Source organism: Sardina pilchardus, chromosome 2 (genome assembly GCF_963854185.1).
Source record: "Sardina pilchardus chromosome 2, fSarPil1.1, whole genome shotgun sequence".
NCBI classification, from domain to species: Eukaryota; Metazoa; Chordata; class Actinopteri; order Clupeiformes; family Clupeidae; genus Sardina; species Sardina pilchardus.
Window position 1 is genome coordinate 46,214,893 of NC_084995.1, and position 12,500 is coordinate 46,227,392.

General features: G+C 45.0%; 2 protein-coding genes across 3 annotated transcripts in view; one reads left to right on the forward strand and one right to left on the reverse strand.

Annotated features, from left to right (window-relative positions):
• Positions 1 to 6,893, forward strand: part of slc39a6 (solute carrier family 39 member 6) — a 43,145-nt gene extending 36,252 nt beyond the window's left edge. For both annotated transcript variants that reach the window (XM_062530821.1, XM_062530822.1), the window contains one exon: positions 6,094 to 6,893. In XM_062530821.1, the coding sequence (XP_062386805.1) occupies positions 6,094 to 6,246 (153 nt within the window). In that variant the 3' untranslated portion in view covers positions 6,247 to 6,893. The remainder of the gene's footprint in view (positions 1 to 6,093) is intronic.
• Positions 6,894 to 7,130: 237 nt separating this feature from the next.
• Positions 7,131 to 12,500, reverse strand: part of LOC134099967 (cytochrome P450 7B1) — a 38,972-nt gene continuing 33,602 nt past the window's right edge. The window contains exons 7-8 of the mRNA XM_062553017.1: positions 11,708 to 12,105; positions 7,131 to 7,155 (exon numbers count right to left, since the gene is read on the reverse strand). Coding sequence (XP_062409001.1) covers positions 7,131 to 7,155; positions 11,708 to 12,105 — 423 coding nt within the window. The remainder of the gene's footprint in view (positions 7,156 to 11,707; positions 12,106 to 12,500) is intronic.

Consider the following 12,500-nt stretch of genomic DNA (forward strand, 5'->3'; position numbering starts at 1 on the left):
GTGGAGCGTACAGTGTGGGAATTCTGCTTGATCACTGTCTGTGTGTGTGTGTGTGTGTGTGTGTGTGGGAATTCTGCTTGATCACTGTCCGTGTGTGTGTGTGTGTGTGTGTGTGTGTGTGTGTGTGTTTGTGGGAATTCTGCTTGATCACTGTCCGTGTGTGTGTGTGTGTGTGTGTGGGAATTCTGCTTGATCACTGTCTGTGTGTGTGTGAGTGTGCGTGTGTGTGTGGGGGGGGGGGACATTCTGCTTGATCACTGTCCGTGTGTGTGTGTGTGTGTGTGTGTGTGTGTGTGTGTGTGTGAATTCTGCTTGATCACTATCCGTGTGTGTGTGTGAATTCTGCTTGATTACTGTCCGTGTGTGTGTGTGGGAATTCTGCTTGATCACTGTCCGTGTGTGTGTCTGTGGGAATTCTGCTTGATCACTGTCTGTGTGTTTGTGTGTGTGTTCTTACCGTGTCTACCAGTGTCTACCCCTCAAGGGTGGGACTTGGCTGCACATTGTAGGAAGAGAAGACATGTTGCGGTGTGTGTGTGTGTGTGTGTGTGTGTGTTCATGCGCATGGATTAAAGTTCTCCGTCATATGACGGATTTGCGTCAACTCAGGTCTCCAAAGGCCCAAAATGAGATCGGTGCAGATCAGAGAAAAAAAAAAGTGGAGGGGGGTTGGGGGCTCTACAGTAGCGATATGATTCCCAACAGCTTCAGACAGACAGACAGAAAGAATTAAGCTAAGAAGTTCCAAATCAACAGACGTCTCAAAATTCTCTCCTTTTTGGTCAGGACTTAGGTAGGTTATGCTCCGCTTTAACCCTCTCTGGTTATGCCTAGAGAATTCATTGAGAAAAGAACAGAGGTTTGAAAAGTTCGCTTGAACGGTTGCGCAATGACATTTCCTGATGCATGATAAACACACAAAACTTCAGGCTAATGCATACATCAATGCCCCAGTCTCAAATGCTAGTTACCGTAGTTTAAATAAGTTAGGTTAGGCTATATTAAGTGAAATTACGTTAGAGCACAAAATCAGTCCAAGCTCCGAGAGAATAGAATAGAATAGAATAGAATATATACTTTTTTGATCCCGTGAGGGAAATTCAGTTCTCTGCATTTAACCCAATTTAACCGAATTAGTGAACACACAGCACACAGTGAACACACAGTGAGGTGAATCACACAACCCAGAGCAGTGAGCTGCCAGCCCAACCAGCGGCGCTCGGGGAGCAGTGAGGGGTTAGGTGCCTTGCTCAAGGGCACTTCAGCCGTGGTGGACTGGTCGGGGATCGAACCGGCAACCCTCTGGTTACAAGCCCGATGCGCTAACCAGTATACCACGGCTGCCCCAAGCTCCGAGAGCGCAGCCTTTGCAAAGCGCCTCCGGGATCAGACACGGTGATCACTCCCAAAACAAACCCCGATGAAAACACAACCTCCTCGGCGGAGGGAACAAAGACGAGATCTGCAAAAGGGCTCGGCAGAGTCCTCAAACACATTGGCTACAGATGCATGCAGTAGGCTAAACTTAATAATGATGATGATAAATTATAGGCTAAATAATAATAATGATAATAATAATTATAGCCTAATAACTAGGCTATAAATGCTTCGTTTTAAGGAATCAAAAAAGAAAGATGAACCACGTTTTGGATTAGCCGTCTTAGTTTACAGAAACAGGCAATAGGCTAGAGCGAACTGGTCCGCCATAAATCCTTCTCTCTTTGGGGCTTATGTGTAAGGACAATCTAGAAGCAACAAAGCAAGAAAAAAATAAGCTATTGTTTCTGTCATATCTTTTTGATAGAATGTGTAGGCTGCTGAGCCTGACATAAAGCAGATAGGCTACACTTGCGGTCTTTATGCAACGCGAGTTGGCCAAAATAATATTGCAAAAGCTGCTTAGCCTATAGGCTACCACAAATCCTTAAATGATGACTCTTCTATTTAATTCAGATTCTATTTAACTCAGAAATAGGAGCTCTTCTTAATATTTCATATTGTTGGTTGGTTGGTTGGTTTGATGCTGTTGTTGTCAATCAAAAGTCGTTGCTCCACACCATGGGTTTCCATCACGCTCTCAAGCTCATCGTTTGCCGCCCCGTTGAGGCTGAAACAGGAGGCTGCGTTGCTGCGACTGGAGGCATTCCAAGTCAAGTCAAGTCAAGTCACTTTATTTATATAGCACATTTAAAACAACAGCCGTTGACCCAAAGTGCTTCACAGGTAAAGTTATCTTACAAAAAAGCATTAACAAAAGGAGAATATACATAATAAGTGTTGAAAACTGACAATAAGGCACAAGCCAGAAATAAAAGCTACAATGCTCATAAACTAAAGATAGAACATCATAATGAATAAATGAGTGAATGAGTAAATAAATAGACAAATAAATACATAAAAGGGCTATTAAAAAGTGCAAAATAAGGAAATACTAAAAACCAATAAAAATAAATAAATAACAGATAAATCTACAAAAATAAATACATATTATTCCAGCCTAAGAATTTAATAGAAATTAGGCTAAATTATGCAGACTTGAAAATAACTCAATTTAGGCTACTTGGCTACGGAATAAGGTTTCAATTAGTGCAGTGTACGTTAGAATAAATGAATGAAAGCGGTCTTGTCTCCTAATAAAGAACATGCGGAAATCCCGGCGGTTTTCACTAGCTTACAGGAAACAGTCACAACAAATATGACCATCGTGATCCATCAAATGCCGCCCAGATTTCAGTGCTCATCAGTCCCACCATTTCGCACTAAAATCAAACTGTCCAAAAGTAAATAACATCCCAAACCAAACGGAACCCTACCGATAAGATGCTCCAATGTCTCACAATAAAAAGTAAAGCCCGCCTCGAATGCAAGTCTGCCCCCAAATAAAGCCCCGTGCTTTGCGCAGCCTAATCAAATAAAATAACCTGACCATAATTTACGGTATGGTTTGGCATAGACCTTCGAAATTATAGAGGTTTGGTTTAGCATAGCTATAAAACATTTCTTTCTGTTTCACCGTTGGCTTTATTGTTCAAACATTGTTCTCTTTCATGTATTGTTCTTGAAAGCATTGTGGAAATACATGCTTGCACTGACAGCGGTTGTCATGTACACCATTAACAAAAATGGTTAAGTCTTCGAAAAACATTGGGTATATGTTCTACTCTCAAAGGTGCTTAAATAGTTCTTTAAATCTCTGGATGGTTCCATGGAGAGTCAAAACTCTGCTTTGAACCATTACATCAGGCAAAAGGTTCTTCACATTGGAAATTGTTTTTCAGAGCCTCATACAATAATAGGCTTGGCCTCTTATGGCATGACATTATGCCATTCATTAAATGTTTTTTTGTTTTGTTTTGGTTTTTAAGAACTGTTGCCTCAACAGTTCTTTGAAGCACTGAAAAAGGTTCTTCTGGCATCGCTCTGAAGAACTGGTACTGGATCCATTATTCTTTAGAGTTTAGCTTTGAACAAGTAAGGGCTATTGGATCACATGGTGTTATAATGTTGATGGCTGAGGCAGTATGCGAGTGATTGCCTGAAATTTTTTTTCAGTCAAATGATTTTTTTTTTTGCTTTAATCCCTGCATGCGTGTGTGTGTGTTCATGCGTGTGTGTTTCTCAGGGAGATTACTGCATGCAGTGGAGCGTACAGTGTGGGAATTCTGCTTGATCACTGTCCGTGTGTGTGTGTGTGTTTGTGTGTGTGTGGGAATTCTGCTTGATCACTGTCTGTGTGTGTGGGAATTCTGCTTGATCACTGTCCGTGTGTGTGTTTGTGTGTGCATACAGTGTGGGAATTCTGCTTGATCACTGTCTGTACTGCCTGTACTGCCTGTAACGTTTCAGGGAAGTGACCTGGCGAGACCTGGCCAGACTGCCACCTAGTGGTGAATCCACGAAAATGGCCTGGTTCTGACCTGACCCGGCAACCATCAAAAGCCCAGAAATTAATCGCTTACTTATTCACACGTCTCTACGGAACTACCTGTAGCTTATTTATTCACGCGTCTCTACGGAACTAGCTGTAGCTTATTTATTCACGCGTCTCTACGGAACTAGCTGTAGCTTATTTATTTATGCGTCTCTACGGAACTAGCTGTAGCTTATTTGTGACCTTCCATGGCGAAATCAGTCACATTGTCCAAATTTTCAAAATCATAGTTATTACGTTTTCCGGAAGGGGCATAATCAACCTTCAAAACGATACTTATATCTAATGAATTGAACGTCATATTACTGAAATATAAACATTCAAAGGAGTTGAGTTCATCCTGTCATGCCAAGAGAAAAACGGAGAAATCTGCCTCTGAAGTTAACCGTCGGCTCAACACTCACGAACGCTTTATAAGGTCGCCGCTATTGAAAGATTTACGGTACGTGTATCAACGACACAGCACGCGGATGGCTTGGTTGTTGTCAATGAGTGCATTTACCGTAAACATTGGAATAGAGCGGCAAAAACGAGACGCCTCTAACTTCCTGCTTCCTCTAACTTTCTCACCTCAAGAAACTCACGTTTTTTAGACTAGAAAAGGTCAGTTTTTCGGCTAAATGTACTCACGGCCGTACAGTGTAGACCTCCCACTGTTTCAAAACACACACAAAAAAAATCCACGGTTTTAGCACAAGTGACATAAATGGTCATTTTTCTCAGAGACGTCTGTTGCGACAAGCGACTGGTTTTGCCGTGGAGAGTCACATTTATTCACGCGTCTCTTACTTTGCGGAGGATGAAGCACAAGCACCTGTTTGATAAATCAGCCAGTAGTGGAGAGATAACTTAGAGATCATCTGTCTGTACAGGTGCACATGTATTGGGTCACCACAGGCCAGTCCAGATCATCCACACCAACTAATCCTCGTCTGTATGGACCTTGGTCTGTGCACTGGTGGGAAGCTTTGGGCTGTTTTGTGCACAGCAAGGGGACTTGGCCTCTTAGTTCCAGTGAAAGGAACTCCGAATACATTAACCGAGAGATTTTGGACAATTCCATGCTTCCAACTTTGTGGAATAGTTTGGGGATGACCACTGTTGCGTTTGCTCTGGTAGATATAGTGGGTACTACGTGTGTGTGTGTGTGTGTGTGTGTGTGTGTGTTTGCTCTGGTAGACACGGTGGGTACTGTGTGTGTGTGTGTATGTGTGTGTGTGTGTGTGTCTATATCTGTGTGTGTGTTTGCTCTGGTAGACACGGTGGGTACTGTGTGTGTGTGTGTGTGTGTGTGTGTGTGTGTGTGTGTGTGTGTGTGTGTGTGTGTGTGTGTGTGTGTGTGTGTGTGTGTGTGTGTGGTTGCTCTGGTAGACATGGTGGGCACTGTGTGTGTGTGTGTCTGTGTGTGTGTGTGTGTGTGTGTGTGTGTGTGTGTGTGTGTGTGTGTTTGCTCTGGTAGACATGGTGAGGACTCCATCTATATGTCAGGAGCAGATGTGCTATCTCAAGACAAACGTCTTCTCAAGTTGATCCTAACTTACAAGGCTCCAGTCAGCTACAACCACAAATAGATAATTGTAAAATAACCAAAATCAGCCTTAAATTATGAAATATTGTCAAACTGAAGGTGCTTTGTGGTACCTCCTAGATCATTATCAGTCTTCGCCAAACCTCATATTTCGTGTTTATTCATCCATAGAAGAGGGAAAAGGGGAAAAGGGGGCACTTGATGCACCCTAAGGTGGGGGTGTGTGTGTGTGTGTGTGTGGTTTGCTTGTTATGTCGCACTGATATTCTTAATTCCATAGTGAGTTGTATTAATGTGTGTGTGTGTGTGTGTGTGTGTGTGTGTGTGGTTTGCTTGTTATGTTGCACTGATATTTTTAATTCCATAGTGAGTTGTATTAATGTGTGTGTGTGTGTGTGTGTGTGTGTGTGTGTGTGTGTGTGTGTGTGTGTGTGTGTGTGTGTGTGTGTGTGTGTGTGTGTGTGTGTGTGTGGTTTGCTTGTTATGTAGCACTGATATTCTTAATTCCATAGTGAGTTGTATTAATGTGTGTGTGTGTGTGTGTGTGTGTGTGTGTGCAGGTGCCGGAGATGCTCCATAGTGAGTTGTATTAATGTGTGTGTGTGTGTGTGCGTGTGTGTGTGTGCGTGTGCAGGTGCCGGAGATGCTCCATAACGACGCCAGTGAGCAGGGCTTCAGTCACTATGGTTACTTCCTCCTGCAGAATGCTGGGATCCTGCTCGGCTTCGGAATCATGCTCACCATCGCCATCTTGGAGCCGCGCATCCAGCTCCACTTTGACCTTTAACCTTTAACCCCACCATCGCCATCTTGGAGCCGCGCATCCAGCTCCACTTTGACCTTTAACCTTTAACCCCACCATCGCCATCTTGGAGCCGCGCATCCAGCTCCACTTTGACCTTTAACCTTTAACCTTTGACCCTACCATCGCCATCTTGGAGCCGCGCATCCAGCTCCACTTTGACCTTTAACCTTTAACCCCACCATCGCCATCTTGGAGCCGCGCATCCAGCTCCACTTTGACCTTTAACCCCACCATCGCCATCTTGGGGCCGCGCATCCAGCTCCACTTTGACCTTTAACCCCTTAATCATTCCACATCCCCGCACATACAGAAGTGTGTGTGTGTGGGAGGTCCTGTGCTGTTACAGTAGCATGCTAAGCAGCTAGTGATGTTGGCACTTAGTGCAACAGTATTTTCAGTTAGTGATGATGTGTGTTTGCATCATGAGAAGTCTTTTTTTGTATATGTGTGCCTATGTGCATATGTGTGTGTGCTCATATGTCTGTTACATTGAAGGGAAGCACTCATGTGTGTCTGTTACATTGAAGAGAAGTGTGTGCGTGCGTGCGCTCACTCATATGTGTCTGTTACACTGAAGAGCACTGTGTGTGTGTGAGAGAATATGCCACGTAGATGTGTGTCTAGTAAAATAAAGCTACATGTGCTAAACTGTCCCCTGTGGTTTCTGTGTGTGTGTGTGTGTGTGTGTGTGTGTGTGTGTGGTGGGGGGGGGGGGGGAGGGGGCGTCCACACCATGTGTTGCCAAGGTAGAGCGTACGTAGCAACCGGCCAACATCAGCAGAATAAACAAGAGGGGCACACCTGATATAACGTTGATTTTCTCCAGACTGGAATGCTCAAAAATGCTAAAAATGTACCTGAAGTGGTCAGAAGGGTTTGGGGGTCATGAAACTGTGCCCAAAATTCACATTCCTAACTCTAGAGAATGGAGATCTTAGCATATACTTGAAATTCTGATCTATGTCCATAGACTTCAATGGAACAGTTGCTGCCTCTGCTCTGCATAAAGGGGGATTTTGACCCCCCCTCTTGTGATTCGGGTTCCAGGAAGTGGCTTCTCATGAAGTATCTTGCTCCGCCCTTAATGATCTTTGGCTCTACCTTGACAACACATTAGTCAGCCAGCTGAACCAAATCCTGATTTGTGCTAACGACGATCAGATGGCACTGGGGTAACTTAATGAGAGCAGCGACATATTTCCATTATTCCATTGATGTTTTTATTTTAATTCCTTGAAAGTGTACATGCTTTCTGTGTGTTATTTTCCATATTAGAATTAATACATGTAGAAGGCTTGAAAGAGCAGCAAGATTATTTTGGAACATCATCGAGCAACCGATAGCAATTGCATTGATAATCGAATGCTTGATTTTATACACCTGTGGAAAGGGACCTGATGAAACCCATGAATACATCAATAGGTGTGTTTGACTTCTCGAAAATCTGCGCAGATCTGACTTGATGTGATGCATGCTGGGTTAAACAGAGTGCATACTGGGACAGACGAAATGCAAACTGGTTAGAAATCATGTCCGACGACTTGCAGTCGCGGTGGGAGTTACCCCCGTGACATCATGTCAAATGTCCTTACAAGATCTCGGGAGACTGCGTCTTAGCTCAGCCAGCGCAGTTCAGCGCAGTTCGTTTAAGCAACTGCGCTGGCCAAAACCCACCCCAATGACGTCAGTTCAAAGTTGTGATAGGGCCGTTTGGAAGGAATCTACCAATGACGAGTATGACAGGTGTCTCGTTCTGCCTCCTTACCAGAGACTCTAGAGCGGACCAAGACGGATCAGTCCATACAGCACTGTAGCCAGCGTCTGGGACGACGCTGGAGCTTATCCCTGTGCTCCATCTTGCTCTGTTCTAGAATCTTTTCTCCTTATGTTAGAATCTGCTAAAATGAACAGAAATCGAAGGGATACCTTCTTATTTGTGATTTCTGGAACAGCGGTAGGCTAGCCTACTGAAAACGTGAGGATATTCTGCTATTTTATGCTGTTGGTTAAAAAGATACACACGGAAAACACTTGATATTTAATTAATGTGCTACAATGCAGGCCTGTTAACTGTATGACAACAGTGGTTTATTTAAACACATCATATCAATTTATTTCGTTAGTCACCATGCTCATTTTAATGAGTAAGAATAAAAGTTTTACTGTATTTAATACAAAATCCCGCGATATCTCCCGCAAGGTCTCCAGCGAGTAACTTCAGGTACGTAAACTCAGTAAGACTGTCCGGGCCGAGTTTGGTGTGATAGTCGCCCCACCCGCTAAGACTCTCAAGCTCTCGTTGACGTATGAAGCCAGCCTAAGTCAGCCGCAGCTCATCGCAAATGAGCCTAAGGACATGCATGACACACCCCCTTTATGCAGAGGAAGTGATCCCCGTTTTGCGCCCATAGACATGAACTACGACGACGTATCTTGCTCCGCCTTAAGGATCTTTGGTAGAGCGTACGTAGCAACCGGCCAACATCAGCAGTATAAACAAGAGGGGCACACCTGATATAAAGTTGATTTTCTCCAGACTGGAATGCTCAAAAATGCTAAAAATTTACCTGAAGTGGTCAGAAGGGGTTGAGGGTCATGAAACTGTGCCCAAAATTCACATTCCTAACTCCAGAGAACCAAGATCTTAGCATATACATGAAATTCTGATCTACAGTATGTCCATAGACTTCAATGGAACAGTTGCTGCCTCTGCTCTGCATAAAGAGGGATTTTGACCCCCCCCTCTTGCGATTCGGGTTCCAGGAAGTGGCTTCTCATGAAGTATCTTGCTCCGCCCTTAATGATCTTTGCTTGGCAGCACGTTAAGACACTTTACAGCACATTCAGACACTTTACAGCACATTCAGACACTTTACAGCGCAGTCAAAGCCTGAACCAGAGCCAGTGACGTAGTGCCACTCCCATTTAGGAAGCAAACGAGAGAAATAAACCTTATCTCGGATTATGACCATTCCCTTAGCCCTACATTCAGCAATGCAAGTAACGAACCCATATTCTACAAGGCACACGTCTTTCTAACATTCCCACATTGAAATCGTATTTTCCAGCGAGATAAATACATAGAAAAATAACTTTGTTCACGACCTGCCCCCCCTGACCTGACCTGTCTCCGCTAATTGCGCAGGCCACCTGTTATCAACGGCACACTGCTTCTGCTGCTTCTACACCGTTGTAAACCGACGATCTCGTCACTGATCACGCCCATTAAGAAGGCGGAAGTGGGTGCCATTTCATTCCATTGAAAACCCCATTTATGATTCATCTTAGTAACTATACGATCTTTGCCAGAGCCCATTTATGGAGAGCCGCTCCACTCGCCATTAACTCCATTGTACCTGCAGTTCCTGTTGCAGTTCCACTAGGGGCGATCACGAGCAAGTGATCAAACAATGGGGGTCTATGGGGCTAGACGGCTAAATTGGTCTGTTTCACCTGATTGTCATTAAAAAATCGAAGATCGGATTTTAGTTTCTGCAAGCTCATATGGTTTATAGGTCGAAAGTTGAATGAACAAATACTTATGGCCCTTTGGTTTCTCACAGGCTTGGTCGTTGTTGCCCATAACACACTAGCACCCTGCTAATGAATGACGTCATTGACACGTTTGAAAGGCTTTTTAGAGCAATTAAGGGACTTAAAAAATGTAAAACTCAGCCGTGTGTATTTTCCTTGACCTCCCTTTCACATGCAGTATTCCCATTTCTACACAAAAAAATATATCCAGAGAAAAGTGGATTTTAGGAGAAACTCCATTCACCTCCAGTCATTCTCCACTTGCTCGCGATCGCCCTCTAGTTGCAGTACCATGCGGAAGTATTCAGCGAGTGGTCGTTCTCCCCTTATTAGACATTCTCTGCCTGAACCCTCACATGTTGGCCTGTGGCGGTTTTCGGGCGTGTCGGGTGTCTCTTAGCTAATCGTGGCTCTACTGGAAGCAAGCTGAGAGCCTTTTGTGCACATAGTCTGTTGCAGTGACTCTCCACTCCCCCAGATGGCGCTGCTTCATGTTTGTTGGCTGAGCCGGTGTTGCCAGATAGGCGGGCAAATACAATTTGGAGTTAAATGGTTCTCTATGACAAAATCATTCTTTTGCTGAAGAGGGCGCGTTTCTGAATGTGATCCCCCAACAGCCGAAGGTTTTAGCGCCACCGTGAAGAATGTTTGCAACGTCTTTCGCTGTCCTATTCATGGCTATATGATTCTAATGAGTTCTGTAGCTTTCTGGAGAAGACGGGTAATGTTCTGTAGTTTCCTAGAGAAGACGTAATGTTCTGTAGTTTTCTAGAGAAGACGTAATGTTCTGTAGCTTTCTAGAGAAGACGGGTAATGTAGCACTTTGCACTGTTCAAGTGTATTATTACTGACTGGTCTAGTCATATGTGAAGCCTATTATGTTGCTGGTGCAGGATGCTCATGTTTAAACTAAGTAATATAGAATTGAATTGAATTATTGTTATTGTTATTGAATAGTAATTATGTTATTTTGAGTGATTTTGAATGTGTACACTGTGGTTTTTCATTTGACGAGATTCCGATTGTGTGTGTGTGTGTGGTGTGTGTGTGTGTGTGTGTGTGTGTGTCTGTGTGTGTGTGTGTGTGTGTGTGTGTGTGTGTGTGTGTGTGTGTGTGTGTGTGTGTGTGTGTGAAATGGTGACCCTGTGTGGAAAACTAACCACGACCCTAACCTGTGTATGAGTGTGTGTGTGTGTGTGTGTTTGTGAGAGTGACATGGTGACCCCGTGTGGAAGACTAACCATGACCCTAACCTGACCCCTGACCCCAACATCCCATAATACTGATAGACATACACACACACACACAATACAGGAAAACAGCAACGAACACACACACACACAAGCAGTACAAGGAGAGAGACACAGCAACAAACACACACAGTACTGACAGCGCACACACACACACACACACACACACACACACACACACACACACACACACACACACACACACACACACACACACACACACACACACACACACTCCAATAGGGACGCCCAACAGGAGCCCAAAGTGGCAAGATGGCGTCAGTGGAGGGACTTCAGTCTGCAGTGTGATCATGTGGTCATGTGGTGTGTGTGGACTCCAGTCGACTGTGTGTGTGTGTGTGTGAGAGAGAGAGTTCTGTAGAGTGTGTGTGTGTGTGTGTGTGTGTGTGTGTGTGAGAGAGAGAGTTCCTATAGTGTGTATGTGTGTGTGAAAAAGAGTTTTTGTAGTGCGTGTGTGTGTGTGTGTGTAGTGTGTTGCAGTTTATTCCTCTGGTGTCTTTTTGCTTTCTCTCTCTCCCTCCGCCTCTCCTCCTCTCTCCCTCTCTCCCTCCCTCTCTTTCTCTCTCTCCTCCCCCTCTCCCTCCGCCTCTCCTCCTCTCTCCCTCTCTCCCTCCCTCTCTTTCTCTCTCTCCTCCCCCTCTTCCTCCGCCTCTCCTCCTCTCTCCCTCTCTCCCTCCCTCTCTTTCTCTCTCTCCTCCCCCTCTTCCTCTCGGAGGAGTGTGTAGCGCACAGGGACGTCTCGTCTCGGGGGCAGAATGCCCAGGCCTGCACGGGAGGTGTCCAGCTCCGGAGAGTGTGTGTGTGCGTGTGTGTGTGCGTGTGCGTGTGAGTGTGTGTGTGCGTGTGTGAGCTCCAGCCGGCAGTAGAGCAGCAACACACACACCAGCTGCTTGAGCTCGGCGAGGGCGAAGTGGCGTCCGGGACACTTGGAGCCGCCGGAGCCGAAGGGCATCAGGAAGTAGCGTAACCTTTGACCTCGCCTCAGGAACTCCGTCCGCCGCTCACCGTCCTGCACGAAGCGGTCGAACCTGTACACCTGAGAAACACACACACACACACACACACACACACACACCAGACACACACACCAGACACACACACACACATGAGGTTAGACAGCTAAAAACACACACCAGACACACACACATGAGCTTAGACAGCTAAAAACACACACCAGACACACACACATGAGCTTAGACAGCTAAAAACACACACCAGACACACACACATGAGCTTAGACAGCTAAAAACACACACCAGACACACACACATGAGCTTAGACAGCTAAAAAGGTCTCCAATCCAGTTAATGTTCTCAACAGTGTTCTGTTGTAAACTCTGGGTTTGCAAACTACATTGTTGGTGCTTCGTTTGATGTGTAGCAGAGCTACTGACGAGGTCTGTTTGATGTGTACTGTACCAGAGCTACTGAC